Here is a 13,803-nt window from a genome sequence, read left to right on the forward strand (position 1 = left end):
GAAAGCCGTGTTTTCTTTTTCCGTTTTACCTTATACACTCCGCCCCTGCAGCGCCACCTGCAGGTTGACGTCATTCTCCCGCTCCAGTTACCGTATTGTGGAGGTCTGTTTCGCTGGGAGATCAGGGGAGATTTGGAACCGAGTGGATCGGGCAGTACGGGATCATTGAGCGTGAGGGTGAAATTAAAAATATATATTTTTTGATGAGAGAAACGCTCGCGTGAGGAATGCAGTGTGTGCAATGGGACAAAGTCATGTGCTGTTGGCGCCTCTCTTTATCGCCATGAAGGCAGCAGCTTCATGTTACCGCGACTTGCTTTCTATTCGCATGCTGCAGCCAGGACCGTCCAAGTTAAACGGTGGGTTCATTTAAATCTCATCATAAATATCACATTTGAGCTTCCTCTCTTACATGCGCTTTACGCGCTGATGCACATGCTCACGCAGTATTTAATTATGACTTCAAGAAGCTTATTAGGATCCTTCAAACGCAACACCAATCCTGTTCTTGATTCTTAGTTTAGCATATTATAATGGTCCATATTGCTGCGAGGCTAACTGTCTGTTTGGTATGTTTCACAGTTTGAAGGGTGCCTATCCGCCCTCTTCTGACAGTCCCTGACATTTCTACGTAGACATGAGAGGCTGCAGGAGATGGTGATGGAGCTCCAAAAGTTGAGCTGGCTGGCTCTGGTGGGGCTTTTCCTGGCCTCCTTACTCATCGTGCTGGTCTGGCTCTTCCAGTTCTCGCTGAGCCTCCTGCAGCAGTGGAGAACCAGGAAAGCGGCCGAGCATCAACAGCGTCAGCTGCGTCCCTCCCTCGGGCAGCATCGTCATCACGGCTTGGCCGCAGGTGCGTGGGGCTTCCTGCTCAAGCTGCGCCCGGCTCGGGATGCGGGAGCCGAGTCCGAAGTCGGGGTTAACGCCTTGTTGACCTCCCTCTTCTCCTTCAAGTCGTTCAGCGAGCAGTGTCGGAGGAGCTGGGTCAAAGCTCTGAATGAGCAAGCTTGCAGGAATGGGGTGAGTGAGAATTCTTTTCATCATCACGCGAGGAGGTACGCAAGGACAGTGGGAGCGCGCTGGTGGCGTGGAGAGAAGCGGCGCAGGCGTGAATTTTGATGCTGGAAGTGGATGTTGGAGAGTCTCATGGATAAGAGGATGTGGGGCATGTCCTTGCGTAACAGCTTCTGAAGCAGAAGAGTGTAGAGACAAGAACGGCGGGTATAATCGCAGTATGAACGCCTACACCTTGCAAAAATAGCCTTCTTTACTGATTTGAAACGGTGGCCGCTTCACTTTAGAATTATACCCACTACGGAGCAATGTTCGGCAGTTTGCACCCCCCCCGCCCCCGCATCATCTTTGTGAACAGTAATAGCGTAGTCGTAATTTGCATCCGGACTGACCCGCCAATGTCATCACCAAGTCTGATCACCCACGACAACAGACCACAACCGGCAGCAACGGAGTGATATTTCCCCGTAGTTTTAATTGAATATATTGAACTATTTAAAAGCAAAACCCGGAGGGTGTGGACTTTGGGCAAAGTTTAGTAGCTCGGCTTTTTTTTTTCTTTTTTCCTCAAGCTATTATGAATCTGTGTCGGTACCGTATACATACCTGTCAACTCATACGGTTTAGCCATAGTTCATACGGATTTCGTGGTGAATCTTACGTATATGGCCGTATCGCACAAATGATACGGATTCTGAAAATTTCCGGGGTTTTTTTTCCCCCTAACAGGTAGTTCCGTTTGCTTTTGTCCAGAATGGTGCTAGTCTACTCGAATGCTTTCATTTCCGGTAACTTTCCAGTAAATCACGTGTATTATGGAGATCTACAATAAATGTCATTGAAAATTTCGTGGGTTTTTTCTGCCGTTATTTTGACATATAAAATGCTTTGGTATGTTATAAGGATTTTTTGCTCTTTATAAGGATTTTTTTGGTAGTTTATACAGGTTGGCGCTCCGAAAAGTTGACAGGTATGCGTATACTCAGAACAGAACTAAATAAAGTAAAATTAGAAACACCCCTTGCATGATGCTTCATCGTTCACCTTCTCTGCAACCTGCAGCGCCGTGCGAGTCTCACCGTTGTTTGGTTTAGCAATTCTATATTGAAATGTCACTCGGTAGAATACTCACCTGCGCCGAGTTGAGTATTGCTGACATTAGTGGAAAAACAAATCATGGCATGGTGTTTGTCAGTCCGCTTGTTTGGTACTTGACGGGGCTATTCGCAGTTCGTGGAAGATGAGAGTGGCGGGACCGTTATCATTCTGGGAGATGGTATCAGCCTGGACTGCAGAAGCTCATCATCCTGCTAGGAAACTCAATCATAGGAAATCAGAAAAAAGGTCCTATTGACTCGGCCATAAAATGAATTAAAACAGATCGTTTTCCATGGGGAATGTCGCTAAGCGCAGAGACAAGCTGCTTCCCTTCAGTGTGTTCATGTGATTATCAGCTGACACTTTCTGAACTGAGACCGCCAGCCGCGGCACCTTTATTCGCTCATTTGTAATGAAAAAAAAAAAAATCCTGGTCATTGTGCGCGGGTGCACAAGCGTCCTGTTATTCTGGCTGCGTCTGCGGCATATGCTAATCACTTGACTGCAGACGAATAGTGGACCGTGACGCTGGCTGAGATGACAAAACACGGGTCTAATTTGATACACTCACGGCTGCATCGGAGCTCGTCTGGGATGTTCTTCGCGTCCTTCTTGGAACTTGAAAAACCTGCTGCGGGACATGGCTGCTACATGCAAGTCACACCCCATTCTTGGTCCCGCCGCACTGAATGTCGTGCACTTTCTCCTCTGCTTTGCATTTTTTGGCAATTGTGGCTCTGTGTGAGCAAAACAAAACAAGAGGGGGTGGGGGGGGGGGCATGAGGGGGGATTCGCCTTTTCGCATGAACCTTCGCTCTTGTCCCGTATTCAAGGTCTGGCAGAGGTCTTGACATAATTAGTATGAATGCCTCGAAAGGGAAGTGCACGCCGTGACTAAAATTATTCATCTATTTAGATTTACTCATCAGATGTGAAAGTCAAAGGCGAGATCATAGCCCAAAGCCATGTTGTCATCCTTCAACAATGATATCATGGCGGCGCCATGATATTGATGAGGATCCCGGGTATTGATGTGAGAGATTATCACCGCATTATATATCTCCGTTTTTTGTTTTTGTTTTCTTCAAATTTTGAATGGGCAATGTCATGAATAGTTTCATTGTCTTCTCATCCACCCACCTCCCCACCCCCTTCATTTTATGGCTGAGACAAACACAGGTCAGTTTGATGGATGGATGTTCCTAATTTGTCTTAGCAGGCTAACTACTTGCGATTCTAAGTCATTCACTACTCGCAATTTGTGGTTACGGAGTTATTCAGTCAATTTTAAGCACCCGGGGGCATGCCTATGTATATATAGATTCTAATTGTCCTTCTAGTTATGTCAATCAGGGTCCGAAAAGGGGAGTTGCGGAGCGAGATGCTAAGTACAGTACTTGCAGCCGGGTTCTTCACAGATTTCCACATCTGTCAAAAACGATGACGCTGATAATGACTGCCAAGAAACACTCCAGCCCCTTCTTCCGGGTCTTTTCGCTTTAATCCACGCAGTGGGCCTCCACTGCAGCTGGTTAATTACGGTCATAGCAACAGAACGACTTCCTCAGCAACACAGCGAGACCCACTGTGTGCGCACACGGTTTCTGATAAACAATGATTTAGGTTTGGACCAAAATGGAGCCAGTGACTCTTTTGAGGAATGATTCTAAGTTTTATGGTTTCAATCGGAGGCATTTTTGTCTTGGTGATTTATATGCCGATGATGACGACTTCTGGATACCTGTTGGCACTTTTATGACACTTTTATACACAACAAGAGGTATGGCCATCATCTTTGGTCAAGTTTCATACCTTGGATCCTGGTCAGCGTCATCATGGTTGCCTGTAAGGAAAAAAAAACTGATAAGGAAAATGTCAAAGTCCAAACCTCTGTCAATATGAAAGAGAACAAATAATATCTTCCGACGTGTTGGCAACCAGACTTCTTTCTAATCTCTTGAGCTTCACTTCCTGGGATGTTGGCCAAGTGTTGCACTGATGAGTTCGGAAAGGTGCTGAGTGCAATCATGAACTGTTCTCTCTAGAAGACCAACTTGCCACTAAACCTTCATTTAGACCAGTATGCATGTGAAAGATATCCCTTTTCCCGACACGCACAAAAAAAAAATGTCCGTTTAATCTGACTACTGTTTCAAGAATAATAAAACGGAAACGAATAACAAAACAGAATCGACAATCTTGCAAGTAGTTATTTGCCGTCACTGATGTGACCTCAATCTCTCATTTAGAAAAGAAAAACCGAACAGGCGACCGAGGGTCGGCCGCAGCCACCGGCTGAGTGTATTCCTGGTTGCCGCGTGTGTTTTTTTTTCCAGAAGTGACCAGCCCTCGGGTGCTAACCAGAATGTTTCTGACAAACCCGAAGTGACACAGTCGTAGTCCTCGGGATATCCCGCAAATAACCGACACGTGCGTAGGAACAGAGGTCACAAGGACAAATCCAGTGGATGCGCCGCGAGCTTTCGCCCACCGATGACAAAATAAGGTCTGGTGCCCGCGCTGAGAGAAGAATTGGCAAAGTCTTTGCCGTTTTGGGGGGGGGGGGGGGGTGTTTGAATGTCCTAGCTAATATCAGCCTTAGCAACCTATTGCCTCGGCACTATTGAGTACAGTGCACGACATGCCCTGAGAAGAAGGAAAGAAGCATTTGATTTGCTCGCGCGCCATGTCCTCAAAAAGCTAGCTACTAAGATGCATTTGCATTAGTGGGTCTTTTTTTTTTTTTGTAAACATACTCTGAGCCTTAGGCTAGGCGTCACGCAAGTAAATATGAGAAGACCCTTCTGCCTTCCATGAGCAACTAGACTAATCTAAGGTCATTCTGCTAACAAGCGTTGACTAATCCGGACAAACCCCCACCACCCCCCTTGTGTCTTAATTTGCTAATATCTCATGGGCTCTCTTTGTCTCGTTTTAGCATGATTAACAGTGATGTTCGGGGGAATTTGTGCACCGTGGTCTTAATTAGCCCGATGCAGACGCCAGCCGTCTTTGGCACAAACTTTTGGCAATACACCTTGGCGAGCGCGCGCACACACTCAATCAGAAGCCGTTTCTGGATGGGACGCAATCCGAGATGCATCGCTTTGTATTTGCTCGAGCTCTTTGGATGCGATGAATGGCCGGCTGACCGAGCAGTTTTCGAGGGTTGGGCCAAGCAAAGTAAACATCGCTGTTTGTAGTGTGTAGTCACGTGACCATCGTGTTGGTCCAGACCTACGTCAGCCTGCAGCGCCGCACTTTGCTTCCTGCCTCTCTCGCAATAGGAACACACAGGCGCCGCAAACTCAGTTAAATCATCCTCCTACTTCTGCCCCGCCTCCGCTCTTCAGCTTGGAAGAGATTGGACTTGCATCTAGCGAGACATATGTTCTGACAATAGGGGGATTTTGTTTTTTTTCACACTTGCATCTCCTGAGTCAGACAATGAAGTGCACGAAAGTGGATCCTTCAGCAGAAACACACAGGGATGATCCGCCCGGTTCTGGTGATGTTTGATTTTGGAGCAGTGTGCGACGGATGTGCTTTGCTAGTCAAAAGCAACGCCCCCCCAAAAAAAAAAAAAAAAAAAAAAACAAGGACGGAAAAATGCGGGTATCATCCAAGGCCGGGCTGGTGAGGATGAATTTGAAATCGGACTGCTTCAAGTCACAGTCCCGTTGACATTGGCCAGCTCGACTGATTCTGAAGGGCCTGGACAGATGAACCAGCCAATTCTGGACCAAGTCTGAAAAGACGTTTAAAAACGTCTTTGGGAGTGAATGAGTTAAATGGACATGGCGACCGCGCAGGCTTCTTTCTAATTAGATAATGAATCCCCAAAATTGTATATACCGTAAATCTGTAGCTTTAAAAAATAGTTCATGTTTGATCAAGTGAAAAGATGCCTCATCTAGGATTGCTATAATTATCTACTTTTGAGTTCTGCGGTGAAAACAACTCAAATGGCGCGCAGAGTAAGTACGACATCTTCAAAATTCAGAAACATAATTGTGTAATTATGCTTTGAAGCCGGTTCCAAGTCATGTATGATATCACTCAACTGGAAATATCTCGCTCATGAAGACGGTGGAATCCGCAACGGAGTCGAGATCTCCCATGAACTTGAACATGCTCCCGACCAGCCTTCGGTCAAACATATGTCGCCATTTTGCATGCCAGCGTCCTCGTTCTGACTGAACAAAATGCAAGTCGCTGCTGGCCGTCGCAGCGCTGTCATGTCCATGTCATGAGCGGCGCGACCGCAATAACCCCCTTGGTTGTCTGGCAACCGCATTACACTACCAGATGGTGGAAATACACGGACAGTATCGTCATTCAAAAACAGTGAACCTTTGGCATAGGCAAAAACAAAAAAAACAACAACAAACTTGCTGTAGTCATGGAATGAGATCGGTGCAGTTCTTCCATGCATGACACCAACCGTGTTTAAATTTCATACACTGCCCTAGTTAGTTGGTGTCCTCGTGATACGGAGCAAGTTTCATTAGCCGGCCGGGAGAAAAGGAAACGGGGGTTGGGCGGGGGGGAGCAACCCTCCCTAAGGCCTCTGACTAATTGCTCACGAGCTGCATACAAGACTGGACTACCGCTGCGGTTCACAATCTTTGATGTCATCCAAAAGTCTGTTGCCTCTTCACGGTCACGTCCGCTTACGTAATATTTCAGTCCGTTTCTTCTCTGTCTCTCGCAGAGCTCCATCCAAATCACTTTTGACAGCAGAGTCCAGTTTATTGCCGTCCCTGCAATCGAGAGCGTGACCTGCGCTGACCGGTCTGCACGCAGAACGGTGCGTAATCGCCGCTGTACGTGTTTGTGTGCCTGTGCTTGAACTGTCGGAGAGGCGCAACGATCAATCCGCATCTTATCAGTTCTCAAATTAATGACATTCGTTTTGGTCATCGATGAATCGTTTACTTTTTTTTTTAAATAAAATTTGAATTTTGGTTTCTCAATAGCGTCCGATTTTGAAAGCGTGATTGTCATCGGGTGTTACGGGCGCTTTAACACTGACCCCTTCAGAGACGACCGAATTTTTTTTTTTTAAATGCATTGAATTTAGGTTTCTGCGGGAGGTATTTTGTTGACACGTATCGCGACGCGAAGAAAGACGCAAGATAGAAGAGCCCGGACTGATCGTGCCAATCTCTGACGACCCCTTTTCTTGCCCGGCAGGTTTTACATTGTAAATGTCGGGTGGACGCGGTGGCATTTCCTGTGACGGTTACTCAGCAGTCCCCCGCTGCCGTCGCCATGGACACCTATCAGATTACGATCGCACCTACGGTGGCAAAGGTACCGAGGCACACCACCTGATTCCCTTTGCGTTTGCACGTCTCTTTTACAAGCGAGCACATTTGCATCGCTAGTCAAATAGTTACTCGACGAGGGGGGAATGAGAAGACGTGCCGTCACTGATGATGACATAAGCAACGGAACGCCGCGGGCAGGCTACGGCGTGTCGAGTTCATACATACAGAAACTTGATTTCGGTTGTGCGCAATTTTTCATGGAAACGTTTTACGGTCTGCTGTCCGTCTCCATGTTCTCTGACCTTGCGTCCCGCGTGTCCCGATTCCATCATCAGGTGGTCGTAAGTCTGGAGGACGCGGCGGACGAAGGACTCTTGGTGTCGTGGACTCTTTCCAAGCAACCATCGTTGAAATTGACCGCGTCGCCATGCAAACTGCCAAGACATGTGAGAAGATTCGATGTTAGCACTTGTGCTGTTGTGAGTCCCCCCCCCCCCCCCCCCCTCCACAGCCCCTCTCGAGTAGGATCCTGCACTTTTAACATGGAGGAAATTGTTTTCCTATCAGGTTTGGGAAGGAAGTAGAAAGTTGCACTTTTGAAAAAAATATTTTGTAAAATGCAAACGGTATCGTCCTGCTGCGATTGGCTGGCAACTGGTTCAGGGTGTCCCCCGCCTACTGCCCGAAAACGGTTGGGATAGGCTCCAGCACCCCCCCGCGACCCTAGTGAGGATTAAGCGGTTGGGAAAATGGATGGATGGATGCTATTGTACAAAAGGCCATCAAAAGCGTGAGCCACAGTCGGGCCTACTTTTTTCGATCAGTTCATGGAGTTTGGTGTCTTGTTCGCGGATTATCTGTTGTCTCATCAATTGGCGGTTCCTCTCAGGGCCCGGACGACAAGGGAGACTTGGATGTGATCAAGAGCCTTATTGAGGACGCTCTCTTCAGCTCTCATCCGGCCATGATGCTCAACCTCAGGGCTTGCACAGCGACATCTCCAGTAAGGATCCTTCTTCCTCACTCTTATTTCAAGCCGGATTATGATGTGCCTAAATCTAAGGGGCTCGTAAGATTCATTGAAGACTCTAAATCCAAAGGGTGAGAACATGAGCCGCAATACACGGACTCCACTTCCCGCCTGAAGTCAGCATTGTGGGGGGGGGGGGGGGGGGGGGTTTCCACTCCCTTTTTCTGCTCACAGGTCCCCGTGGAGCAGCTATCGCTAGGATTAAAGCCTGTACCCCAGAGTGTCTTTGTGCAGCGGCTACTTCTACGGCAGCTCAGGGTGACCTTAAGTAAAGGTCAGATTCGTGGCTTTGGTTTCCTTTCTGTCCAGCGTTCTGTAGGACCCCGCCTCCCCCCCAACCCCCGCCGCCTGACGGAGCTTGCCGCGTGTGCTTGTTGCAGGCTGGTGTAGCTCGGTGGAGCTGTGCTGCGTCCTCAGCCTCAACCACCCCTCCTCAGAAAGGACAACCTCCTTTCTGCCTGTGCCCCACAACCCAAAGACCCCAGTGGAATGGCGAGAAGAAATTACCCTGTGAGAAGGCATCTCATAATATGCCAGGATTGGCAACATTTAAAAAGAAGTGAATGTGGTTTTGCAAAGTGGGATTTTTATTTATTTTTTCCCAGGATGACTAACACAGCTGTGTCCTTTGTGTTGAAGGGAGCTGAGCCCAGAAACCAAAGAGCTGAGAGCGAGACTTCTGGAGCGGAATGGCAGAAGCGAGCGTAAGGCACAGCGCAGTCTGGGCTCCCGTCCAGAAACTTATTTCGCTGCAATGCTCAGACCGCGACAGGATCCATACGCTAAAATGTTTGCACTTACTCTTTGTATTTTCCTCTCTCTCTCTTTGGTCTGCTAGAATTCCTACCAGGGCATGCCTCCTTTGCCTTGGACCTCCAGTCCAAAGTTCCTACCTCTGTCCTACTCACAATAAGCCCAAGCCACTCCTTGGAGCCTATCGCCACCATTACAGCAGAAGTGAGTGACAAGCTGGGACGCGTGACAATTATTAAAAAGACATGGAATGCGTTAGCATGTAGCATTAGCCCCTTTCTAACCTTTTGATCAGGCCGCCTTGTGATTTCGCATCTCACTGAATGTGAGAGGACATTTCTCGCATTCTTGAGGAAGGTTTCCCCGCAGATTCCTTTTCTCTGATCACCGCGCACAGATAATTGCGAAACGAATTGCTAAACTTCTTACTTAATCCACTCAGCTGCTCTATGTGGAAACTGAGGAACTCCGCCCGCCACTGCGCTCCTTACTCACCCCCACCAAAAAAGTCGACGTGGACCGAACCATCATGCCGGACGGAACCATCGTCACCACTGTAACGACGGTCCAATCCAGACTGAAATTGGAGCGCGGTCCAGGTACATTTGAAGTATGAATGACTTTGTCGCTGAACAACGCCTTTACCTGAGTTCATCATCTGTAGGTGATTCTCCTTTGCGTTCGCCGGCCAAAGTGGAAGTGACGGAGAAGAAGCCCACCGTTCTCTCTGATGGAAGAGGCACGCCGAGCCCTGATCCCAGCAGTGAGTTAGAAACCACGAGGCCAAACAGCACCTGGACAAAAGTATTGGGATGAGCCTCTTAATGAAACCATGAAAAAAAAAAAAAAACCTTTTTGGGGAAGAATTAGAACAGAGATTGTCAACGGTGCTGGTCACGCATCAGTAAATTGCTGCAGACTCACTCTAGAATCTTGTAAGGTAGTAATAATCCTGGCACTTGTAATGGTCGTGTGTCCCGGTCCTTTTGTCAATGCGGTAGATTGAAAAACACAGTAGAACTCTCTATAGGCAATCAGCAGCTGTGTAACAGGAACATGGTGCAGATCACCCCCCCCCCGCCCCCCCCACCGCCCCAAAAAAAGCTGATTTTATATTTGTGTGTTGTTGCATAGAGGCCAGCCGCTTATCTAATGGCTTGGATCCTGTTGCAGAAACAGCCATTCGTCAACTGACCGACTCCAAAATGGCTCGAAAGACTCCGACAAAGAGAAGCACACTGATCATCTCGGGCGTGTCAAAGGTCAGAGAATTAAGAGTTGTAATGAGAGATAGAAGGTAGTAAAAAACAGAACCAAATCCGGATTTATATTTCGTCATATCTTCATTTCAGGGGTAGAATTTAATGAGCTGTTTAACGAAGGATCTCGTTGATTTTTTAGCAGGGACGGCCAGCATCCTGACGAGATATTTCAAGTCAAGAAAATATGTTTTGTCAAATTATGACGCAGACCATCATTTTACGAGATTGACGGTATACACACACCTAAATTTAAGTGTCAGTTTCAGCAACCACACTGCAGACCCCCTCCGAGCACGTTCAGGTCACATTACAGCAGTCTTCTGACCTGATTTCTGAGCGAAAGAGAAACGTTTCCACCTCAAGAGGCTGCAGTGGTGGTAACCTGACACATTTGAAGACAGTGCAGATGATGACAGTCAATGCCTTAAATGTTAATATTTTTAACTATGTGAAGCGCATGGGGTCTAAAATGCGCTATCCCAATAAAAGCATACCACGAGTTGGATGGTGGCGACGCCACAGGAAAACTTGAAATCGACTCCTTTGACTTCAGGTTCCACTGTGTCAAGATGACTGCTTGCTGTCTAGCGGCTACGCCGCAGCAATGGACGCGGCCATGCAAAGCAACCATTTTGGGGCGAGGCACCACCAAGAGCCGGATGAAACCACACCTTCTGATGTGTCAGAGCGTCCCTCTGTGGATGATGTGGAATCAGACACTGGCTCCACCGGTGCTTTCGAAACACGCAGTCTCAAGGACCATAAAGGTGACACAATGACACTGTCATGTCGAATCAATGTAATGGAAATGTTGTCTTTTTAGATCTGATTGTTTTATTGTGAGTTTCTGGTTTTACCCGTTTATTCTTTGTAGCACTGTCATGGGTACAAAATAAGATATCTTACCGCCACCTGCTGGCTAGTACTAAAAGCAGCATCACAACACAGAAATTTACTGATCTGAGGTTAGGGGTTCGAATCTTAGCTAGTAGAAAAAGGGTGGGTTGATATCTGATGCGGTATTCTCTACATCCCATAGTGGGATTTCTGCAGAGCGGATCAAAGCTGTTGTTCCGCAAAAGACATCGTGAGAAGGAGCCCTGCCTCAGCCAGTCCCACGAGGACGTCTCCAAAATGGGCAACAACTTCACTGCGGCAGCGGACGGCGGTCGAAAGAAGTCCGCTAGCTTCTCCCGACGTCTCATCAAGCGCTTCTCTTTCCGCTCGTCGGGGAAATGGAAAGGCAAAGGCACAAGCACCAACGGAGGGGCGGGCTCAGCCAATAACTGATCCTTTCTGCTCGCATACCAGTCAGCTGTCTAAGCACAAGACTATTTCATCCCAGTCTGATGGATGACACCTCTGCAAGTGCTTTGGGGAGGGGAGAAATTTTGCTGCTTCAGGACAAAATGGTTCTGTATCAAATGCATATTTTGTTTTGAGGGTAAATTTCTTTCAGGATGGGACAACAGGACAGCTGCAATGAATTTGGGGTTTATTTTTGATTGACTGATGTTGGGAGTTCTTGAAATGATTTAAGAATGCCAGAAGAATGGCATTGGTGCACTTTGGAATTGACTTTTTTTTTAACATTCTATATAACACGTACAATATCTGTATGAAGGTAATTTATGATTATGTGAAGTGCTATTTATTTTATCCATATCACGGGTTGTCTTTGTTGCGTTACACTGTCAAATAGAGAAATTGCTGTGATTTTTCAAAGCAAATGTTATTTTAACATCAAGTTGAATTCCATGTTCATAGAAAAGTTGCCGTATTTGCTTCTACATTAAATTAAGATATTGTTCAATGTAGGTTTTAAAATAAGCAGGAAATTGTATATTGTACTTTTTGGACAACGTAATTGCGCTTAAATGATCTTCGGCTTGCCCAAATGTTTCCGTAAGAGGCGAGAAAGCAGATTTATGTTGCCAATAATTCGTACTTATTGAAAAAAATGAGTTTTTAAAAAAAAATTAATTTCCAGGACTATTTTTCAACAATAAAATTCCTATTATAGTACAGTGACAGCGCAAATGCAGTCACAAGGACAGTTATATGATGTGTACAATGTGCTTTAAGAAACTAGGATCAACCTTAATCGCTGTTTAAGACAATTAGCCTGGCTGGAATGTGAAACCCGAAGTGGAGGCAGTAACATGTGGCATGTGTGATTTCTGACTTTATTTTGATATGTTTTAATTTATTTCAAATAAATTATTTAAAAGCTTCTCTGCATTCAGACATCATTCTCCCTATTGCATACTCGGTGTAACAATTCTTGAGAGGAAATGCAAAAACGACCAGTTTTACACTTCTAACAAGCGAGCAAGTGGCGAATGTAGTGTCTCATGTAGTTCACGTATCCTGTATTAATTGGCCTAAGAATACCCCCCCCCCCCCCCCCCCAAAAAAACTGCATATCTTAACTGCATGTCATTACCACTTACAATCGTTCCTCCATTTTCCATCAGCGAGCTTCACGACGCCCGTTTGAATGCTTGAGCGCCAAAATTTTGAAACGAGAGGGAATAGCAACCATTAGCTACAAATTCCACGTGGTACTGGTGACCCAATCGTTTTCCTTCTTTCGGCGATTGGTGGGACATCAAATAGATGACACCAATCGTTGCTGATTTTCTTTTTTTCTTTCATTCTCTCAAGCCAACCACATGATCTTTGTCGTCATAAAAGCCAATCGCGTAAAAGGGCGTGACAACCCCTGGCCTTTTATATTCGAGTAATGCAAGGTTCTTTCCAGTACTGAACTGAAATTAATAAAGAACGACTTGTGTGTAAATAAAAGAAATCGTAAACATGTCTGGAAGAGGCAAAGGCGCCAGCAAGACCCGCGCGAAAGCTAGGACCCGTAGCAACCGGGCAGGTCTCCAGTTCCCGGTCGGTCGAGTCCACCGTCTTCTCCGCAGAGGCAACTACGCAGAGCGTGTTGGTGCCGGAGCTCCAGTCTACCTGGCCGCCGTGCTGGAATATCTCACCGCCGAGATCCTCGAGCTGGCTGGTAACGCCGCTCGGGACAACAAGAAGACTCGCATCATTCCTCGCCACCTTCAGTTGGCGGTACGCAACGACGAAGAGCTGAATAAACTTCTTGGCGGCGTCACCATCGCCCAGGGCGGTGTCCTGCCCAACATCCAGGCCGTCCTGCTGCCGAAGAAGACTGGACAGTCTGCTCCGAGCTCCGGAAAAGGGGGGAAGAAGGCTTCATCGCAGTCTCAAGAATATTAGCCACATGGCTAGTAACTTTTATCCCAACGGCCCTTTTAAGGGCCACCCAAGCTACATCGAAAGAGCACATTTCCTTTGTGTGTCTTCGTCACTTTTTTTCCTTAATAAATTGTTTTGCTAAAGA

General features: G+C 46.9%; 2 protein-coding genes across 4 annotated transcripts; both read left to right on the forward strand.

The window, feature by feature from the left end:
• The first annotated feature begins 64 nt into the window (after positions 1-64).
• Positions 65-12,663, forward strand: c2cd2l (c2cd2 like). Of its 3 annotated transcripts, none has more exons than XM_086131450.1 (15): positions 65-359; positions 636-1,020; positions 6,827-6,922; positions 7,309-7,428; positions 7,721-7,831; positions 8,275-8,388; positions 8,590-8,689; positions 8,796-8,925; positions 9,055-9,119; positions 9,254-9,372; positions 9,611-9,767; positions 9,833-9,931; positions 10,303-10,430; positions 10,984-11,197; positions 11,470-12,663. In XM_086131450.1, the coding sequence occupies exons 1-15, from the start codon at positions 301-303 to the stop codon at positions 11,718-11,720; spliced, it is 2,148 nt and encodes a 715-aa protein (XP_085987576.1). In that variant the 5' UTR covers positions 65-300; the 3' UTR covers positions 11,721-12,663. The 3 variants fall into 3 exon arrangements, with proteins under 3 accessions (XP_085987576.1, XP_085987578.1, XP_085987579.1); XM_086131452.1 differs by having other exon boundaries at positions 10,342-10,430; XM_086131453.1 differs by having other exon boundaries at positions 66-359; positions 583-1,020.
• A 463-nt stretch (positions 12,664-13,126) lies between these two features.
• Positions 13,127-13,801, forward strand: h2ax (H2A.X variant histone). Its single transcript, XM_086131461.1, has one exon. The coding sequence runs from the start codon at positions 13,251-13,253 to the stop codon at positions 13,677-13,679; it is 429 nt and encodes a 142-aa protein (XP_085987587.1). The 5' UTR covers positions 13,127-13,250; the 3' UTR covers positions 13,680-13,801.
• Positions 13,802-13,803: the final 2 nt, after the last annotated feature.

Source organism: Hippocampus guttulatus, chromosome 15 (assembly GCF_054856545.1).
Source record: "Hippocampus guttulatus isolate MCC_2025c chromosome 15, RoL_Hgut_1.0, whole genome shotgun sequence".
NCBI classification, from domain to species: Eukaryota; Metazoa; Chordata; class Actinopteri; order Syngnathiformes; family Syngnathidae; genus Hippocampus; species Hippocampus guttulatus.